Raw genomic sequence first — 15,826 nt, 5'->3', positions numbered from 1 at the left:
GGATTATCTGTCTTTGCCTCATCGTGTCGCACTCTTTCATTGGCTGTGGACAGTTTTGGTGTTGCCTTCGAGCTTATTGTTGTAATAGTTCGACTTTGGAAAGTGCTTTTGCAACTTTTGGCTGCTAATAAGCTCCCAGGTTTGTGTATTTGTTAGAAATTTGTGTTTTTACTTCTTAATTTGACTGAGTCAATTTTCTTGACATTCGTCTGTACAAGTGTGAAGTGTTTGTTTCCCAAGTTAATACTCCCTCCGTTTCAATTTATGTGAACATATTTCTTTATTAGTCTGTGCCAAAAAGAATGACCTCTTTCTATATTTGGAAACAATTTCCACACAAAAGATATGTGACTCATTGAACCCCACAAGTTCAAAAGTCTTCTCTACTTTCTTAAACTCTGTGCCAGTCAAGTGAGTTCACATAAATTGAAACGGAGGGAGTAGATTCTATGTGGTTTCAAGTGGGTTCATATGAACCCACTTTGTTGAAAAATAACACTGTATATACATGTATATTTAATCTGTTTTAAAAAAATATATATGTATATATAGTGTTATTTATATATTTCTTATATATTGAACCCACTTGGTAAAAAATCCTAGGTCCACCACTGACGGTACCATCATGATATATAAATATACTGGGATGGTATCATGAAGGACTGTTCTCTTAATCCTCCATGATACCATCGTGACATATAAATATACTGCAATGGTATCAACGAGGAAGGAGTTTGGCCGAGGGATATGTCGGATAAATATTTCTAGCCGGTGAGGGTAGAAGCGAAAATATTTTTAGCCGGTGAGGGTAGAAGCGGAAATTAGTCTAAGCCTAACCCATTAGTTTTAACTTGATATTTGTTCGTCAGTGTTTCGGATTTTACGTAGTACTTAACTGAAAGTGTTTATCTTTTACAAAGTTATAGACAGGAAATTAGTCACAAGAAAGTAACAAGGGCAGAATAGAAAAAAATACAGAGCAAAGCAGAATAAGAGAGAAAAATAGAAGAAAGCTGAACAAAAGCATAGCGAACATTACTTTGAGCTCGTTTGGATTGGCTTATAAGTTGCTTATAAGCTGTTTTCAGCTTTTTTGAATGTTTGGTCACAAACTTTATAAGCCATTTTGTGATAAAATAAGCCCAAAAAAATAATTTGACCGGTTTGGCTTAGCTTATCTAAAGGCTTATGTTTAAGCCGAAAACAAATTTTTTATAAGCAAAAAAAAATAAGTTGGTTAAAAAATAAGTTGGGCTGAACCAACTTATTTTTTTTTTGACTTATAAGCTGTTTTCAGCTTATAAGCAGCTTTTTTTAAGCCCATCCAAACAGGCTCTATATGTATGCTCAATATTCCAAAGGTACTTCTAATTCAAACAACGGCGACGGGGACTAGTGTTTTTCTAGCGGTAGAGCAGTTGCAAATTTGCTCCAGTATTTTGGGTTTAATTGGGCCTGTGAGTGTGGGCTGATCCGCCATCTGTTAAGGAAATTTTGGATGAAAAAAGGAAAGGGAAAACATCGGTGAATACCAGGGGCGGTTCTATGTGGTTTCAAGTGGGTTCATATGAACCCACTTTGTTGAAAAATAACACTGTATATACATGTATATTTAATCTGTTTCAGAAAAATATATATGTATATATAGTGCTATTTATATATTTCTTATATATTGAACCCACTTGGTAAAAATTCTAGGTCCACCACTATTAGTACCATCATGATATATAAATATACTGAGATGGTATCATGAAGGACTGTTCTCTTAATCCTCCATGATACCATCGTGACATATAAATATACTGCAATGGTATCAACGAGGAAGGAGTTTGGCCGAGGGATATGTCAGATAAATATTTCTAGCCGGTGAGGGTAGAAGCGAAAATAGCTGGGGAGTGGGCATGGGCATGGGCAGGTAAATATTTTAGTATATTTTAGGGGTATTCACCGATGTTTTCCCTTTCCTTTTTTCATCCAAAATTTCCTTAGCAGATGGCGGATCAGCCCACACTCACAGGCCCAATTAAACCCAAAATACTGGAGCAAATTTGCAACTGCTCTGCCGCTGGAAAAACACTAGTCCCCGTCGCCGTTGTTTGAATTAGAAGTACCTTTGGAATATTGAGCATACATATAGTAATTTTCACTATGCTTTTGTTCAGCTTTCTTCTATTTTTCTCTCTTATTCTGCTTCGCTCTGTATTTTTTTCTATTCTGCCCTTGTTACTTTCTTGTGACTAATTTCCTGTCTATAACTTTGTAAAAGATAAACACTTTCAGTTAAGTACTACGTAAAATCCAAAACACTGACGAACAAATATCAAGTTAAAACTAATGGGTTAGGCTTAGACTAATTTCCGACTTTTGGGAAGCCAAAAGTGCTTATTTTAGTGAATTAAGGTGTTTGACTAAGCTTTTAGGCAAAAATAAGTACCTTCGAGCGGTGGCAGAAGTTATTTTTTTTCAGAAGCTAAAAAGAAAAGTACTAGCGCACTTTTGAAACCTTGATCAAGCACGAATTAGTGTTCTAACATTGGCGAAAGTGCTTTTTAAATTAATTAAATGGTATTTTTCGAAAAGCAGTTCTTTTCAAAATAAGCTCATTTGGAAGCTTGGGTAGATAAGCTATTAAGACTGATGGGAAGAATCAAAGCGAACAAATAAAGTCACTTTATTCTCCTCTGAACACACTTTGGTTGGTTGGATTTGTAATGATGTTAATGCTGCCCTATTTTTGCTGTTGCTTTTGCTAGCTACTTAGCTTCTGAATTTGTAATGTCTTCTTATAGTTTTTGCTCTGTCACAGCTGAAATTATGGGTTCAGAGATGGAAATAGTTGAGCAGAGGCTAAACACTTTTGTTGCTCAGCTCCAAACAGAGTTTGCCATTCTTGATCGCCTCGTTTACAAAAACAAGAATCAGCATAGAAGATGCTCATATTTTCAGTACCTCTTAAAGGTTGTAGTTTTACCTATATTTGTTCATATATGCATGTGGGATTAACGGGGTTTGCTTTGTTTTTAAGATAAAGAACTAGCATTGAAGATGCTCCTATTTTTAGTACCTCTTAAAGGTTGTATTTTACCTATATTTGTTCATATATGCATGTGGGATTAATGGGGTTTGCTTTGTCTTTTAAAGCAAAGAATTAGCGTAGAAGATGCTCCTATTTTCAGTACCTCTTAAAGGTTGTATTTTTACCAATATTTGTTCATATATGCATGTGGGATTAATGGGCCTTGCTTTGTTTTTTAAAGCAAAGAGCTAGCATAGAAGATGCTCCTATTTTCAGTACCTCCTAAAAGTTCTATTTTCACCGATATTTGTTCATGTATGCATGTGCGGTTTGCTTTGTTTTTTAAAAACAAATAACTAGCATAGAAGATGCTCCTATTTCCAGTACCTCTCAAGGGTTGTTACCGAAGTTTATTCATATACTCCCTCCGTCTGAAGTTAGTTTTCATGTTTCGCTTCTCGAGAGTCAAATTCTGTGAACTTTGACGAATATTTTACAATGTAGTCTTCATCATATTAACATGAGAAAAATTGTAACTTGTAGTATTTTCCGTATAATTTGTGGGTATCTAGATTTTAATTGTAAAATAGTGAGTTGATCTAATCAATTCAGCTCCAGAAATCAGTCAAATCGACTCCCGAGAAGCGAAACATGACAGCTTATTTGGGACGGAGGGAATATATATAGGGGGATGGATGGGGTTTGCTTTTAGTCCAAAGTGCAATTCTTACTTTATATATTTGTTTTGATGATATTAGGTGAAAAGAGATCTAAGGCTCCTCCAAGCAGCTAACGTGGAGGAGGTTTTGAGTTCCTCCTTTCAAGTTCTTTTTGGGAAAAGACCCAAGCAAAAAGTGCAGCTCCTGGAAAGGTACTTATGACCCCTTTGAAGCACCTACATTTTGTTTTAAGATTTTGATTATTATAGTTTTCCTAGTGATCATATGCCGAGATTCGGAATTTGATTACATCATAAACACATACCACTTTTTCGTATCTATCAATGAGTAAATTTTGATTGGAGTGTGAACGCTTATCATGCGCTTGCACTTTTCTACTCCTTTATTGATGTTCACCCACTTTTTGTTAGTGAAAATATTGAACTGACATACATGGAAGCTTGAAACTGAAATTTTCTTCCCTACTTATGTGACTAATTTTACTGATCCCACTGTCGTGGAAATAGCATTGTCATTATCTATGTCTTGCTCTTCCATTGAACTATACATAATAACTCTCTCTGCTCCTGTTCAAACCTATGATGATTTTATATATATTGAACTTTCATCCCCATTTTTCAGCCTGAAGAGGAGAAGATCTAATGGTGGCAAATATAACTTTCTGGAGCGACTTTTAGGGGTTGCACACCTGTTGTCTCAGGTATTGTTGTTTCTTTCGTTCTCACTTCTTGTTGTGCTCCATCTAAAACCATTCATCCGAGTCTGTAAAGTAACTCATGATATTGTATTGCCAGTCTCAGCCTACCATGTTAGCAAAGATCACTTGCTAGCATTTACCAGCATTAACAACCGCAGCTCCTCGTCCCCTCCCCTGTCCTTGACGATCGCTTGAAGCTGGGACTATTACGCCCCAGTTTTCCATGTATAAAAGGGGCAGCCCGGTGCATGAAGCATCCCGCATTCACGTTGGGTCCGGGAAAGGGTTGCACCCTAAGCATTAGTGGCCTATTCCACGGCTAGAGACAACTTATCGTTGCTCCAAGGCTCTACGTCTACCAATAGAGAATGTGAAGGACTTCAATTTAGAGGACCTAAAGAATTGAATATTGGATTGAGACGAGTCTAAATGGAACAATGTGAATACTGAGGATTTCTATAGCCAACCCTAATTCGCCTATGATTGATGCATAGTCATTGTTGTTTCTTATAACTACAGGAATGATGATATCTCTGTCTCTCTCTCTCGCTATCTCTAATCAAATGTCTTAACATACGGGGCCTTTATTTAAATAAGAATCATACTACGACAAGGAAAACTTTGAGTTAAATTCACTTATTCGTTTCTTGCAGATGGTTGAGCCAATGTTAAGGGCCGCTGCGTATCCTTCTCGCTGCTTTTTTGCATACTAATACTTCATTTGATAATCTGATTATGGGACATGATTTCCTTTTGGCAATTGATGGCCATTAAGGCCATGTTACATTTAAGAAAGAGCTTGAGTTGTTTTGGGGGTGTGGAGGTGATTGGAGTAAAATGAGGGTTTGTCTTAAAACACTGTGAGTGCTTACTTATTTACATGTCGCAAGCCTTTTTTGCTCTTTAAACTACTAGAATTTTTGCACAGCTGATTTGCCGTAAACTTATTGCTTTGCCAAATTAGTGTAGTTGGATATTTATTGCACCTCCTTTCTTCTTGTTTCTTCATATCTTCATAATTTAATAAAGCCTGCATTGACTACGTTTCTTTTGAGCTGAGTGTCTATCCGGAACAACCTCTCTACCCCACAAAGGTAGAGGTAAGATCTGCGTACATCCTACCCTCCCCAGACTCCACTTGTGGGATTACACTGGGTATGTTGTTGTTATCTTCATAATTTAATTTGTCCGGTCTTTCGTCTCATTTGTATGTTGACTTTGTTTTTCACCTTGTGCTGATTGCTTTCCATTTCAAAGTAAACACTCGATCATTGTGACTGTTTTATGCAAATTCCAATGTGGATTGTTAGCCATGTGCTATTGTTTTGTACCCTTAACAGTAGACAGGGAGATATCCACACTTATTGCACGATCATTTTTTATGGGATTTTCGCTGACGGTATTGGCATTGCTTGCCCGAATAAGAGTTCTAGTTCAGCAAGTAAGTATTCTCAGGATAATTTTATCATCTTTTGAAGTGTGAAGCGGTATATGCACTCATGAACGATGACACCATTTTAATCGTTTTAAAAGTTCATTTCTTAGTCGTATTCATTTCTTAGTCATACTTATAATAGTTAAGGTCCTGCACATGGATTGTGTTGTTTTGCAATTTCAGTTTGTTGAAGTTCTAGTTTCCAGTAGAATACATTGGAGTCATGATAATATCCGGAGCTTATTTAATTGGAGTAACTGATATAATTCAAGAGCCAATGGGAATAGGAGTCATGTATAACATGATAATTTTTGCTCTTTTAGGAACATGCAATATTTAAGGAATTGAAAATCTTATGTCAAACAATTTTTTTTTTTTTTTTTTGAAACTGGTTACTTTGTATTCCTTAGCATTAAGGGCATGCTGGCAATTCTAATCAAATTCTCTAAGGATGTCCGGTGATTGAACAGCAAATTCTAATCAAATTTTCTTTATTCACTGCAGATGCTTCTTGATGTTGTTTGTGTATTCAACAGTGTCTCCTCTTTATCTCGGAGGGAACAAGCCATAAAATTGACTCAAGATGGATTTGAGGTTGTTTCTTGCAACTGCCCTCTCTGTTTTTCTGGTGCAATGCAAGAAATTCTATTCCTTCCTTTATTTCCTTTGTTCAACTTGCCTTTTTGATTGGTTTGATTAGTTCTGTTAAGGTCAAGAAATGGTTAAAAAAGTTAAGAGAGTCATACTACTTGAAGGCACAAAGTTGAGATAAGAAAAATGATATACTTCTTTGAATCTCTTATCAAGGAGAAAACATCGTGAGTTACTTTGAGCGCTATAAGGTCCATCTTCCAAGGCGCAAATATTTGCTGGTTTTTCTGATTAGGAGTCATGATTCTTATTATATGGATTACTTGTTACAGTGTGCATGATATATTGCAATACTTTCTTTTCAGATTTGCTGGAGGTCTCAGAGGTTCTATTGTCTATCTCAATATTTATGGTATAGGCTTCACAGATTTCATGGCTACTATAATTTCTTGATCAATAAGTCAAAGGGTTTCCAATTACCCTCTGCATGTATTAAACTGCAAACAACGTGATACTTTAGCTGGAAACTGTATTATGTTTAATGATCGCTGCTTAGAACCACTCCAGGTGTTATCAGAGTAAATAGTGGAACAAGATACTAGATGACTGTCTGCTGATTATCATGATAAAATATACATGTCGGTCCCACCACCGAGTGAACTTTGATAGTCATTAATAACAACTCTTAGATGAAATCAAGAAAGCAAATGTTCAGTATTTTGTGCATTGCAGGTTTTCAGAGAATACTTTCCACCAAAGAAGCAGCAGCAGGTGGTCTTCCTTGAATGTATTTGGGAATCTGATAAGTATGTGTTAGTTGAGAGACAAAATGAGAAAGATGTCGGCAGCCAGGAAAAGGAGACTGGTGAAGATGTTTCTGTAGAAGCATCTAAGATTCAGTATGAAAGCATTGAGATTTTCCTAGGAGGTAACCTCAAACCAAGAGGTCTTTTCACTGTCTTGTTTTCTTTATCGAAGTCATATTCAATCAGTTTGAGCTAGAAGTAAATTCAAGGCTGCACGTGATGATTTTATTTAAGATAGTATTATCCAGTGATTTGCTGTTTGTTAGTTTTCATCATTCAGTTTGGCAATAATTCTGCCTTATCAGTGATTGTTTATCTTTCTAGTGCATTCACATGTCTCTCCCTGCGGTCTAGTTCTTCGTTTGTTGCTGATTTTCAGTGCTTTTCGTCTATAATATTTGTGCATAACTTTTTTCTGGGATCTTGTGTAGATGAGGAACCTGGAGAGACAACCTCTAAAGATTTGGCTAAGGATGGTCAAGCTGTAATGGACAAAGATAAAGCAAATTCCTTGGAGGATCCTATCCAAGAAGAGAGTAATGATGAATTTCGAGCTCAAGTTGATTCAGCTATTGCAGGACCTTCTGGCAATAATTGTGATGCTCCTGAAGCTGGAGCACTTCCAAGTTCATCACCCGACAAGAATCCTGCAAAAGCCAAACATGAATCAAGGAATAATGTTGCATTTGTTTCAGTGAAAAGACCCAAAGTGTCAACAAACAATGATTTGGGGTTTGGCATTCATGGAACAGAAAAGGGTGATAATCCTGGCGTAGATAAAGAAGATCCATTTTTCAGTTTACTTATTACTGGAAATATGAAGAGCAGTCTATTCTGAACTTCACCTTAGTAGTTTCTTTTCTCTCTTAACTAGGTCACGGGGTATCTTTGCGTGCATATTTTTGATAAAGATTTCCTTACATTACAAGTCATCCAAATTGGTTTTTAATTCTAGTAGTTGGTGTTCAATCATGTCTTTTGAAATGAGTTAAATTTTGTTTAGTACAAACGTTAAAAGATTAGCTATGTGATTAGTTCCTACTCCATCAATACTTGTTTAGTTTAAAATCTCATTGCCCTGATTTTGTGAAGAGCTCACTTTCAACAGTATTAACACTTTCCAGGGAGCAATTTGTCTGCAATCAGAATTTAATGAACACTACCCTATATACCAAGTAAAGCATCTAAGCATCTACTAAGGAAAAATATACAGAAGAAAATCCTTCCTCAAATAAATGTTAAGAGATTCCAACATGCCATTTGAATTTCATAAAGTAAAACACTTGGATCAAACTGATGTAAACTCTAAGCTAGATCCAAAATGCTGCTGTAGCCCTCTCATTCTTGTGTTTGTTCTACAAACAAATTAAAACGCCAAAATTCTAACCGATGCCTCTTATACATAGACTATATTTTGTGACTCTCCTCCAAGCTGGTCACAAGTTTCAGTTTTCTGTGTCTTCGAAAATTGCAGCATGTTATGGATTTTCAATTACTCGTTTATGTAAGAAACAACTACAGTGATGTCGTCCAGCTTTCCACCATTGTACTCAAATCCAGCCTCGCGAGCTCCATCAGAGAAAGGCGAGGACCTAGTTTGATCCATTGCTCGTTGCTGGGCTAGTTCTGCTATCCTCTGAGCAGTCATCTGAGGCCCTAAGCTAGATTCCATGGCCTGAATTACAACTCCGCTGATATCGTCGTCAAACAGATTATCAAAAAGACCATCTGTACCAACAATTAATACATCTCCAGGTGCAGCAGTAACTTTAAAAACCATGGCAGAGCTAGGTGAATCACCAGCATTATTGCAATCTAGTTGATATGGGAAATTAAAACCATGCTGTTGTGCAGGTGATTTAAATGCAGCACATCCATTTCTAACCAACATAAATCCACTATCTCCTAAATTAACTGCATAAAGACCCCCATCAACGAGTGAAACAATACAAGCAGTAGACGAGCCTTTTGCTTTTGTTCTCACGTACGCTTTCTCCAGTGCCCTGATTAGGTCTATGGAACCTTTTGGTTCCTCTTGAATCGCAGCTAAAGAGTGAGACATTAATTCACGGGCATATAACCCAGCATCGATACCGAGATCAGCCCATCCACCAACACCATCAGCTACACCGATTGCTTGTGTAAGGGTACAAATAAAATGAGCATCCTCTCCGCCAGTTTTTGCTTTAGCAGGATGAGGTAGGTAAAATGATCCCGAATTTAGCTTCAACGGGATCTTTCCTTCAGAAGAAGAATCAGCAACATCTACAACTTGTTCCATGCCCTTAGAAGTATCAGAAGAGAAACATTCCTGGGATAAATTGCGAAAACCTTCCAATCCAAATCCTTTGTGTGGATTGAGGTTGCTCCTCCTCTTTGCAACATTAGTTGTGAAATATTGGTTAAGCATTAAGTTATTGGACCGTCCTTTGCTTCCCAAACTGATGTTAGCTTTACTAACATTTTGAAAGCCTCTTTTGTTGTAAGAAATAGCACAACTCTTTACTGACAAACTATACTGCAGGCGCCTAGCAGTGATATTGCCAATGAAATGGCCAATATTTCTTGAACCACAAATAGCCATTACGCCTTTCTGAGTGTCAATGCCAAAGTAGCTCGGGAAGCAGCAAAACCACTGAAGAAGAAAAAACATGACTGTCAGTAGATTACATTTCTTCTTTTTAATGGACATATTAGATAAAGTAAGACTATGATAAGTCCAATAAGAAGCACGAAACAAGCTTCTGTGTCTTCCCTTCAATGAGTTTATACAAAAGAGATTGTGTTAACATGTGCAAGCTAGAAAGTACAAGTTGTAAAGCCTGGCAAATAGAATCTACTCCCTCCGTTTCAATTTATGTGAACCCACTTGACTGGGCACAGAGTTTAAGAAAGTAGAGAAGACTTTTGAACTTGTGGCGTTCAATGAGTCACATATATTTTGTGTAGAAATTGTTTCCAAATATAGAAAGAGGTCATTCTTTTTGGCACAGACTAATAAAGAAATATGTTCACATAAATTGAAACGGAGGGAGTATTAACTTGGGAAACAAACACTTCATACTTGTACAGACGAATATCAAGAAAATTGACTCAGTCAAATTAAGAACTAAAAACCCAAATTTCTAACAAGTACACAAATCTGGGAGCTTATTAGCAGCCAAAAGTTGCAAAAGCACTTTCCAAAGTCGAACTATTACAACAATAAGCTCGAAGGCAACACCAAAACTGTCCACAGCCAATGAAAGAGTGCGACACGATGAGGCAAAGACAGATAATCCGCCTGAAGGGAGACTTAGAAATTCAATTGCTTTTCTTCTCAATCTCTAATCGTCTATATGGAATTCTTACACAAAAAAATCAAAAGAAAAAAATTTCATACGATTATATATCACAAGGTAAACAAGCAAAAGTTTTGTGCTTTGATATTTCGGATAAGCCAAAATTGATTTTTGCTCAGATAGAAATTGGTAACTATGGTCTATGCACCCCAATAATATAGTTGACCAAACATAGCAACCAATAACACAATATCAGCTATGTATCAATCCCAAACTAGTTGACTACATAACAAAAGGTGGGTTTTGAAATGTGGCCTTTAATTTTTTTTTTTGGATAAACATGGTGTCCGAGCCAGTTTACGCGCACCTCGACTAATTCCACTGGTTATCTGCTATCTCCCACCAGCACACTACCGGATGACTCTATCCACTAACACTTGGACACATATGAAGAAATTACCTAGTGTTTTTATTATGCTAGGATTTGAACATCATACCTCATGATTTCCAGCCCACTTCATTGACCATTAGGCCACACCCTTGGTAAACTGTCACCCTTATTCTTGTCAAGTCAACACAGTAATTAGCAGATAAAGTACATTAGACAAAAAATGGTAAAAGGAAATCAAGAAAAGACCTAGGTAATTACAAACTATAATTGGTATTTTCCACTTTCCTTATCAAGAATGTATTCCTCATTCAAGAACAGCAAATACTAAGCAAAATTATTACCAGTAATAAGAAAGAGCAAAAGGGTATCATTAAACTTCACCTGATAACTCTTTAGCTTATAGGTTTATGAAATTCTTTATCCTCTTCTATCCAAACCCCACTTCAAAGATACCTCTTTTTTCCCTGTTTGAATGCAAAAGCTGCAATCTTTTTCACTATTTCTCTCTAGGTTGCAAGTTGGAAGCTTTAATATAAGGGTTCACTATCGATTTTCACAAGCTAATAAAAATATCTCTCTTATTTGCCCTATATATTTTATTTTCTTTGGTTTGGATAAGACCCTATTTTTGAGTTTAACTAATATTGGTAGATGGTATAATTTTTTAAAAATATTATCAGGTCATATTTATTCATGAGAGTTCATAAGTTAGATTTTTTACTTGTTGTCTAAATTGATTTTCAAATATTGACTAACCGGCTTATTTTATAAAATATATTTATTCATGTATAATTGAATTATTGCGTGTTTCTATTTGAGCCTCAAGTAGACTATATTTACGAGGAGGCAAATAAGGTGACAGATTGTCTTGCGAACTATAGATAAATCTGGGATTGTCGTAACTTTAATGATGAAGACATATTGTGTTTTGGTGCTCACCTCCCTCTAATGCTTTATTTCAATTCCGTAAAGACTATTTAGGGATTGATATTACAAGGTAAGTTTCTATATTTAATTAACTTACTTAATGAAATAACAAAGTTCATGTAACTCAACATTATTACAATTTATACATTACTAGTGATTAAATCGATTGTAGTAGGATATATATCTTATTTTTCTTGTTACATACTTATTTACAAGCAATTACTTGAAGTTAGTTTTATTTTACTTTTGAAATAATACTAAAATAGTGCGAACTTTCTTTGCATTTATTGAATGAACTAATCAAGATTTTGCGTCCAATACTTCCATAATTATCTATCAAGATCTCTCGTAGATTATTTAGGAATTAGTCATTTGTTAAGAATTATTTTTAAAAAAAAAATGAATTTGTGAAATATTGTTGCATTCGTTAAGCAACAATTTTGTGTCTTTGGGCCAGAGACACCCTTCTAAAATAATTTCCATACTAGTCCACAATGGTCTATAAATTGATTCTGCAATTTGTGTATCAACAATCAGAGTGGCGCAGCGGAAGCGTGGTGGGCCCATAACCCACAGGTCCCAGGATTGAAACCTGGCTCTGATATGAAATTCAGTGAGCTTCCAAACCACATTTTTTTTTTGCATTTTTTTTCTTTAGTCCAAAAAACCAAAATACTTTTTTTTTTTTTTTTTGCATTTTTTTATTTTAGTCCAAAATACTTACTGAAGAAAAAATCTTATTTTTTTCTTTGTTTAGTCCAAAAATTCAAACAACAATAAATTGCGGAGCGAATTACAGCTTACTAAAGATAAAATCAAAAATATGTCTTGGATTAGAGAAGATATCCAATTTCTTTTGTGAGGGGTGGGAATAGGTATAACTGTGTAAAGTTTTGAAATCACTATAGTATCATTGAACTTGATAACCACAATACCTTTTTTTTTTTAGGGTGGGGGATAAGTGCTTGATAACCACATTACTACTTTTCTTCTTTAGCTTTTAGACAGAATCAGTGGAACGAGGTAGATTTTCCTCTAAAAATAGTTGAAGAAAGATTCAGAACTATCATCACCAATTCTTGTCTTGGTTAAAAATATAGTCAACTAAATTAACAAGTAGTTTGAAGCTGGTAATGGAGTTAAGCACCTTTATTGATTTTTTTTTTTTTACTACAACCACATGAATAGAGCCAATCTTCAATCACCCTAGTTTACACTTTGTTAGAAAACAGAATCTATGTGACACAAAAGTCATGTAAAAACACTTGGAATTTAGGCCTAACCAAAATGACCAATTCTCAGCTTCTCACATCAGAAGGATACCAACTCCAGGCCACCTCACTTCAAACTCAAGGGGCAATCTAAGAACTTAACGGCTTAGGCATTACTGTTGCTGAAAGATGGCTGCAAAAGGAATTCTACAGTTGAAATAGGCAGCATTGGCACAACAGGATGCCTCGTCTTGCAAGAAATTGAGAACTTCAGTAAGCTGGAAAATAGGCCATCAAGATAATGTGTAGCAAACTTTGGCAACTTTGCTGATGTGCCTTCACCTAGCGGTTACTCCGGACAAAAACTTGGATCTTTGGCCATGAAACAAAAGAAGAAAGGGAGCAGAATAAGCTCATAATCAGTATGCGTTTTGTGTATATAAGTTGTAGAACGTGGTCGCCCAAGAGCAATTCCTGGATCCACTTACAAGGCTGATACAGTCAGACTTCTCTATAACAACATTTCACTATAACAACTATCTTTTTTTTTTTTTATAAACCATCTTTCATATATGTTCTCTATAACAACATTTCGCTATAGCAATCAAGAAATATCTGAACAAAAGATATTGGTATAGAGAGGTTTGACTGTACTCGAAGGTCCACATGTCTAGACAGGGCTCACAGAAAGCTTTAAAAAGCTAAGTTTCTTCAGGCGATTCTTCATAGGGGCTGCCCATGTTTTCTCCGCACTACTACATTTTACGTCCACAATTTCCACCAATGTTGGTCCTTTTTTCTGCCTAATAGGAGTTCCATCTACTGAAATGTTTTCTGATTCTAGTATCGGAATTTGAGGAGTTTTACAGTTATAGTACTGCTTTGCCTTCCTGACTATCTCGGGGCTATTTTTGTTATCTTTAGATGCCCAGCTGCTGCTAGCTTCATCCATTGATCTTCTTGGCTTCATTCTTTTAGGACTGGTCGCATCACCAGTAGCGAATGAACAAACAGTAGAAGACCTATACCTATGTGATACAGGTGTTGGAGAAGCAGATGTTTTTGAATCCAATTCTCTTGACATGAGGGCACCGATCGTACCAGTTGTTCCCACTTTAATCGAACCTCCACCACCTCTCGTGGACTCTAATGTTGGAACCATAATTCTTTCCGAATATTCTGAGGCCGCTCCAGCAGATATGTGCATAAATAAGTCTACCTCTTCATACTTGCATGGTTGACATGAATTCCTATAACTAGATTAAAACTCGAGTCAATTAAGGAACAACGCAGCAAAAGAGTTAAGAGCACAATGAGAAACTCTCCAGACAAATGTGAATATCCTAGATTTATCAGGAAAAAACACATAAACATAAAAAGATCCATCATCATGACGAGGACCCTAGACGTTAACTCGTACCAAGACAAAGCAAGTTAATTTAAAAAAGCCGCACAATAAGGACCTGAAAACCATAAATAAGAGAAAATAAAGCTCACCTGCATATTCTAGCAAATACTCTGTCAGGTTCTAAAAGATCAAAATCCAAAGGGAGTCATAATTGATTGTTTGTAATTGTTACGGGTATACAACTGGAGAAGCCTCTCCATGGTTAACCAGCCTAGATATATCTAAACGATGGTATACCAAACATGTTACCTAATCAAACCCAACATCACAAAGGGAAAACAAAGAATTATCATGCTAAATAGCCAGAGGTGGAGCTAGCATGTAATATACATGTTCACATGAATTAAATAGCTTTTGCCCAGACATTGTGTGTATATATATATTAAGAAATCCACTTAATAAATATTTGTCTTTGAACCTAGTTATACATTAACGTGGGATCGTTATACGAACCCATAAACTTCAAATTCTGAATCCACTTCTGTAATTGAAGCCTAATTATCCAAGCTAAATTCTTTCTCCTGACCACCCATGCTTAACAAATTCTAGGAAAATGCAAAGAGACGTCGAAATTAGGAGAGCTTATATCCTAGATTCCCTTAAATCAACATTCTTTCTCTTGACCAACCGTCGCTATATGAACCCACAAACTTCAAATTCTGAATCCGTCTCTGTAAATAGAGTCCTAATTATCTAAGTTACATTCTTTCTCCTGACCAACCATCACTTAACAAATTCTAGACCAAACATTCTTTCTAATTTAGTCCTTATAATTAGAAATCCACCAAACAGAAAGAGTCCTCCAAGTTTTCAATATATGCATCATCTTGACAAGTTCAATAAGACCCCATATTACTAATTATACTCAAGAACACAAGAGCACAACAAAAGATTGAAACTTTGGGAAGTCAATACAACAAGATAGATCTAAACTGCTTGTTAACAGTATTCTGGATTGAAAAACTCAATGAGATAACATGGAATCTTTAAAATAAAACTAGTACAAATATTAAAGATTTCGATTAGAAGTTCAAAAAAAAAGCTAATGATTCGAAGTTTACCAGAAAAACAATGGCGAGATTTGACAGCAGAAATTCAATCCCTTTGTGTCTTGTGTCACTCTCCACAAACGTATATTGTGCTGGATAATGCATCAATTTCTATGTTGGCTTGTTCTTTTGTTGTTGGGTCCCACATTCATTTGTTTTCCTTTTGTTGTCTCAAGTGTAATTTATCATTTTTAAATTTTTTTTTTTTACCCATTATTCGATATTCACTTTGACTTGATTAATTTCCACTTGCGCTAGAAATTCTACTTTGAGACGATTGCATTTTCAGGGTTTGAACTCAAGACCTCAAATTAATAATGGACAGGGACTAGAG

General features: G+C 35.9%; 3 protein-coding genes across 5 annotated transcripts; 1 reads left to right on the top strand and 2 right to left on the bottom strand.

Annotated features, from left to right (window-relative positions):
* Nucleotides 1-1,916: 1,916 nt before the first annotated feature.
* LOC132037639 (uncharacterized) lies at nt 1,917-8,275 on the top strand. 2 transcript variants are annotated; one of them, XM_059428176.1, is made up of 9 exons: nt 1,917-2,136; nt 2,807-2,958; nt 3,775-3,887; nt 4,318-4,396; nt 5,047-5,075; nt 5,741-5,834; nt 6,333-6,422; nt 7,152-7,347; nt 7,657-8,275. In XM_059428176.1, the coding sequence occupies exons 2-9, from the start codon at nt 2,815-2,817 to the stop codon at nt 8,061-8,063; spliced, it is 1,152 nt and encodes a 383-aa protein (XP_059284159.1). In that variant the 5' UTR covers nt 1,917-2,136; nt 2,807-2,814; the 3' UTR covers nt 8,064-8,275. The 2 variants fall into 2 exon arrangements, with proteins under 2 accessions (XP_059284159.1, XP_059284160.1); XM_059428177.1 differs by lacking the exon at nt 1,917-2,136 and adding an exon at nt 2,148-2,199.
* A 158-nt stretch (nt 8,276-8,433) lies between these two features.
* LOC132037640 (probable protein phosphatase 2C 55) lies at nt 8,434-11,475 on the bottom strand. The gene is made up of 2 exons (XM_059428178.1): nt 11,279-11,475; nt 8,434-9,860 (listed from the first exon to the last, which is right to left on the bottom strand). The coding sequence occupies exon 2, from the start codon at nt 9,807-9,809 to the stop codon at nt 8,718-8,720; it is 1,092 nt and encodes a 363-aa protein (XP_059284161.1). The 5' UTR covers nt 9,810-9,860; nt 11,279-11,475; the 3' UTR covers nt 8,434-8,717.
* Nucleotides 11,476-12,944: 1,469 nt separating this feature from the next.
* LOC132037091 (uncharacterized) lies at nt 12,945-15,653 on the bottom strand. 2 transcript variants are annotated; one of them, XM_059427551.1, is made up of 2 exons: nt 15,505-15,653; nt 12,945-14,291 (listed from the first exon to the last, which is right to left on the bottom strand). In XM_059427551.1, exon 2 carries the CDS (start codon nt 14,240-14,242, stop codon nt 13,706-13,708), a length of 537 nt encoding a protein of 178 aa, XP_059283534.1. In that variant the 5' UTR covers nt 14,243-14,291; nt 15,505-15,653; the 3' UTR covers nt 12,945-13,705. The 2 variants fall into 2 exon arrangements, with proteins under 2 accessions (XP_059283534.1, XP_059283535.1); XM_059427552.1 differs by having other exon boundaries at nt 14,533-15,583.
* Nucleotides 15,654-15,826: the final 173 nt, after the last annotated feature.

The sequence above is a fragment of the Lycium ferocissimum genome, chromosome 11, assembly GCF_029784015.1.
Source record: "Lycium ferocissimum isolate CSIRO_LF1 chromosome 11, AGI_CSIRO_Lferr_CH_V1, whole genome shotgun sequence".
Taxonomy (NCBI): Eukaryota; Viridiplantae; Streptophyta; class Magnoliopsida; order Solanales; family Solanaceae; genus Lycium; species Lycium ferocissimum.
This window is presented reverse-complemented; position numbering and strand designations above follow the sequence as displayed.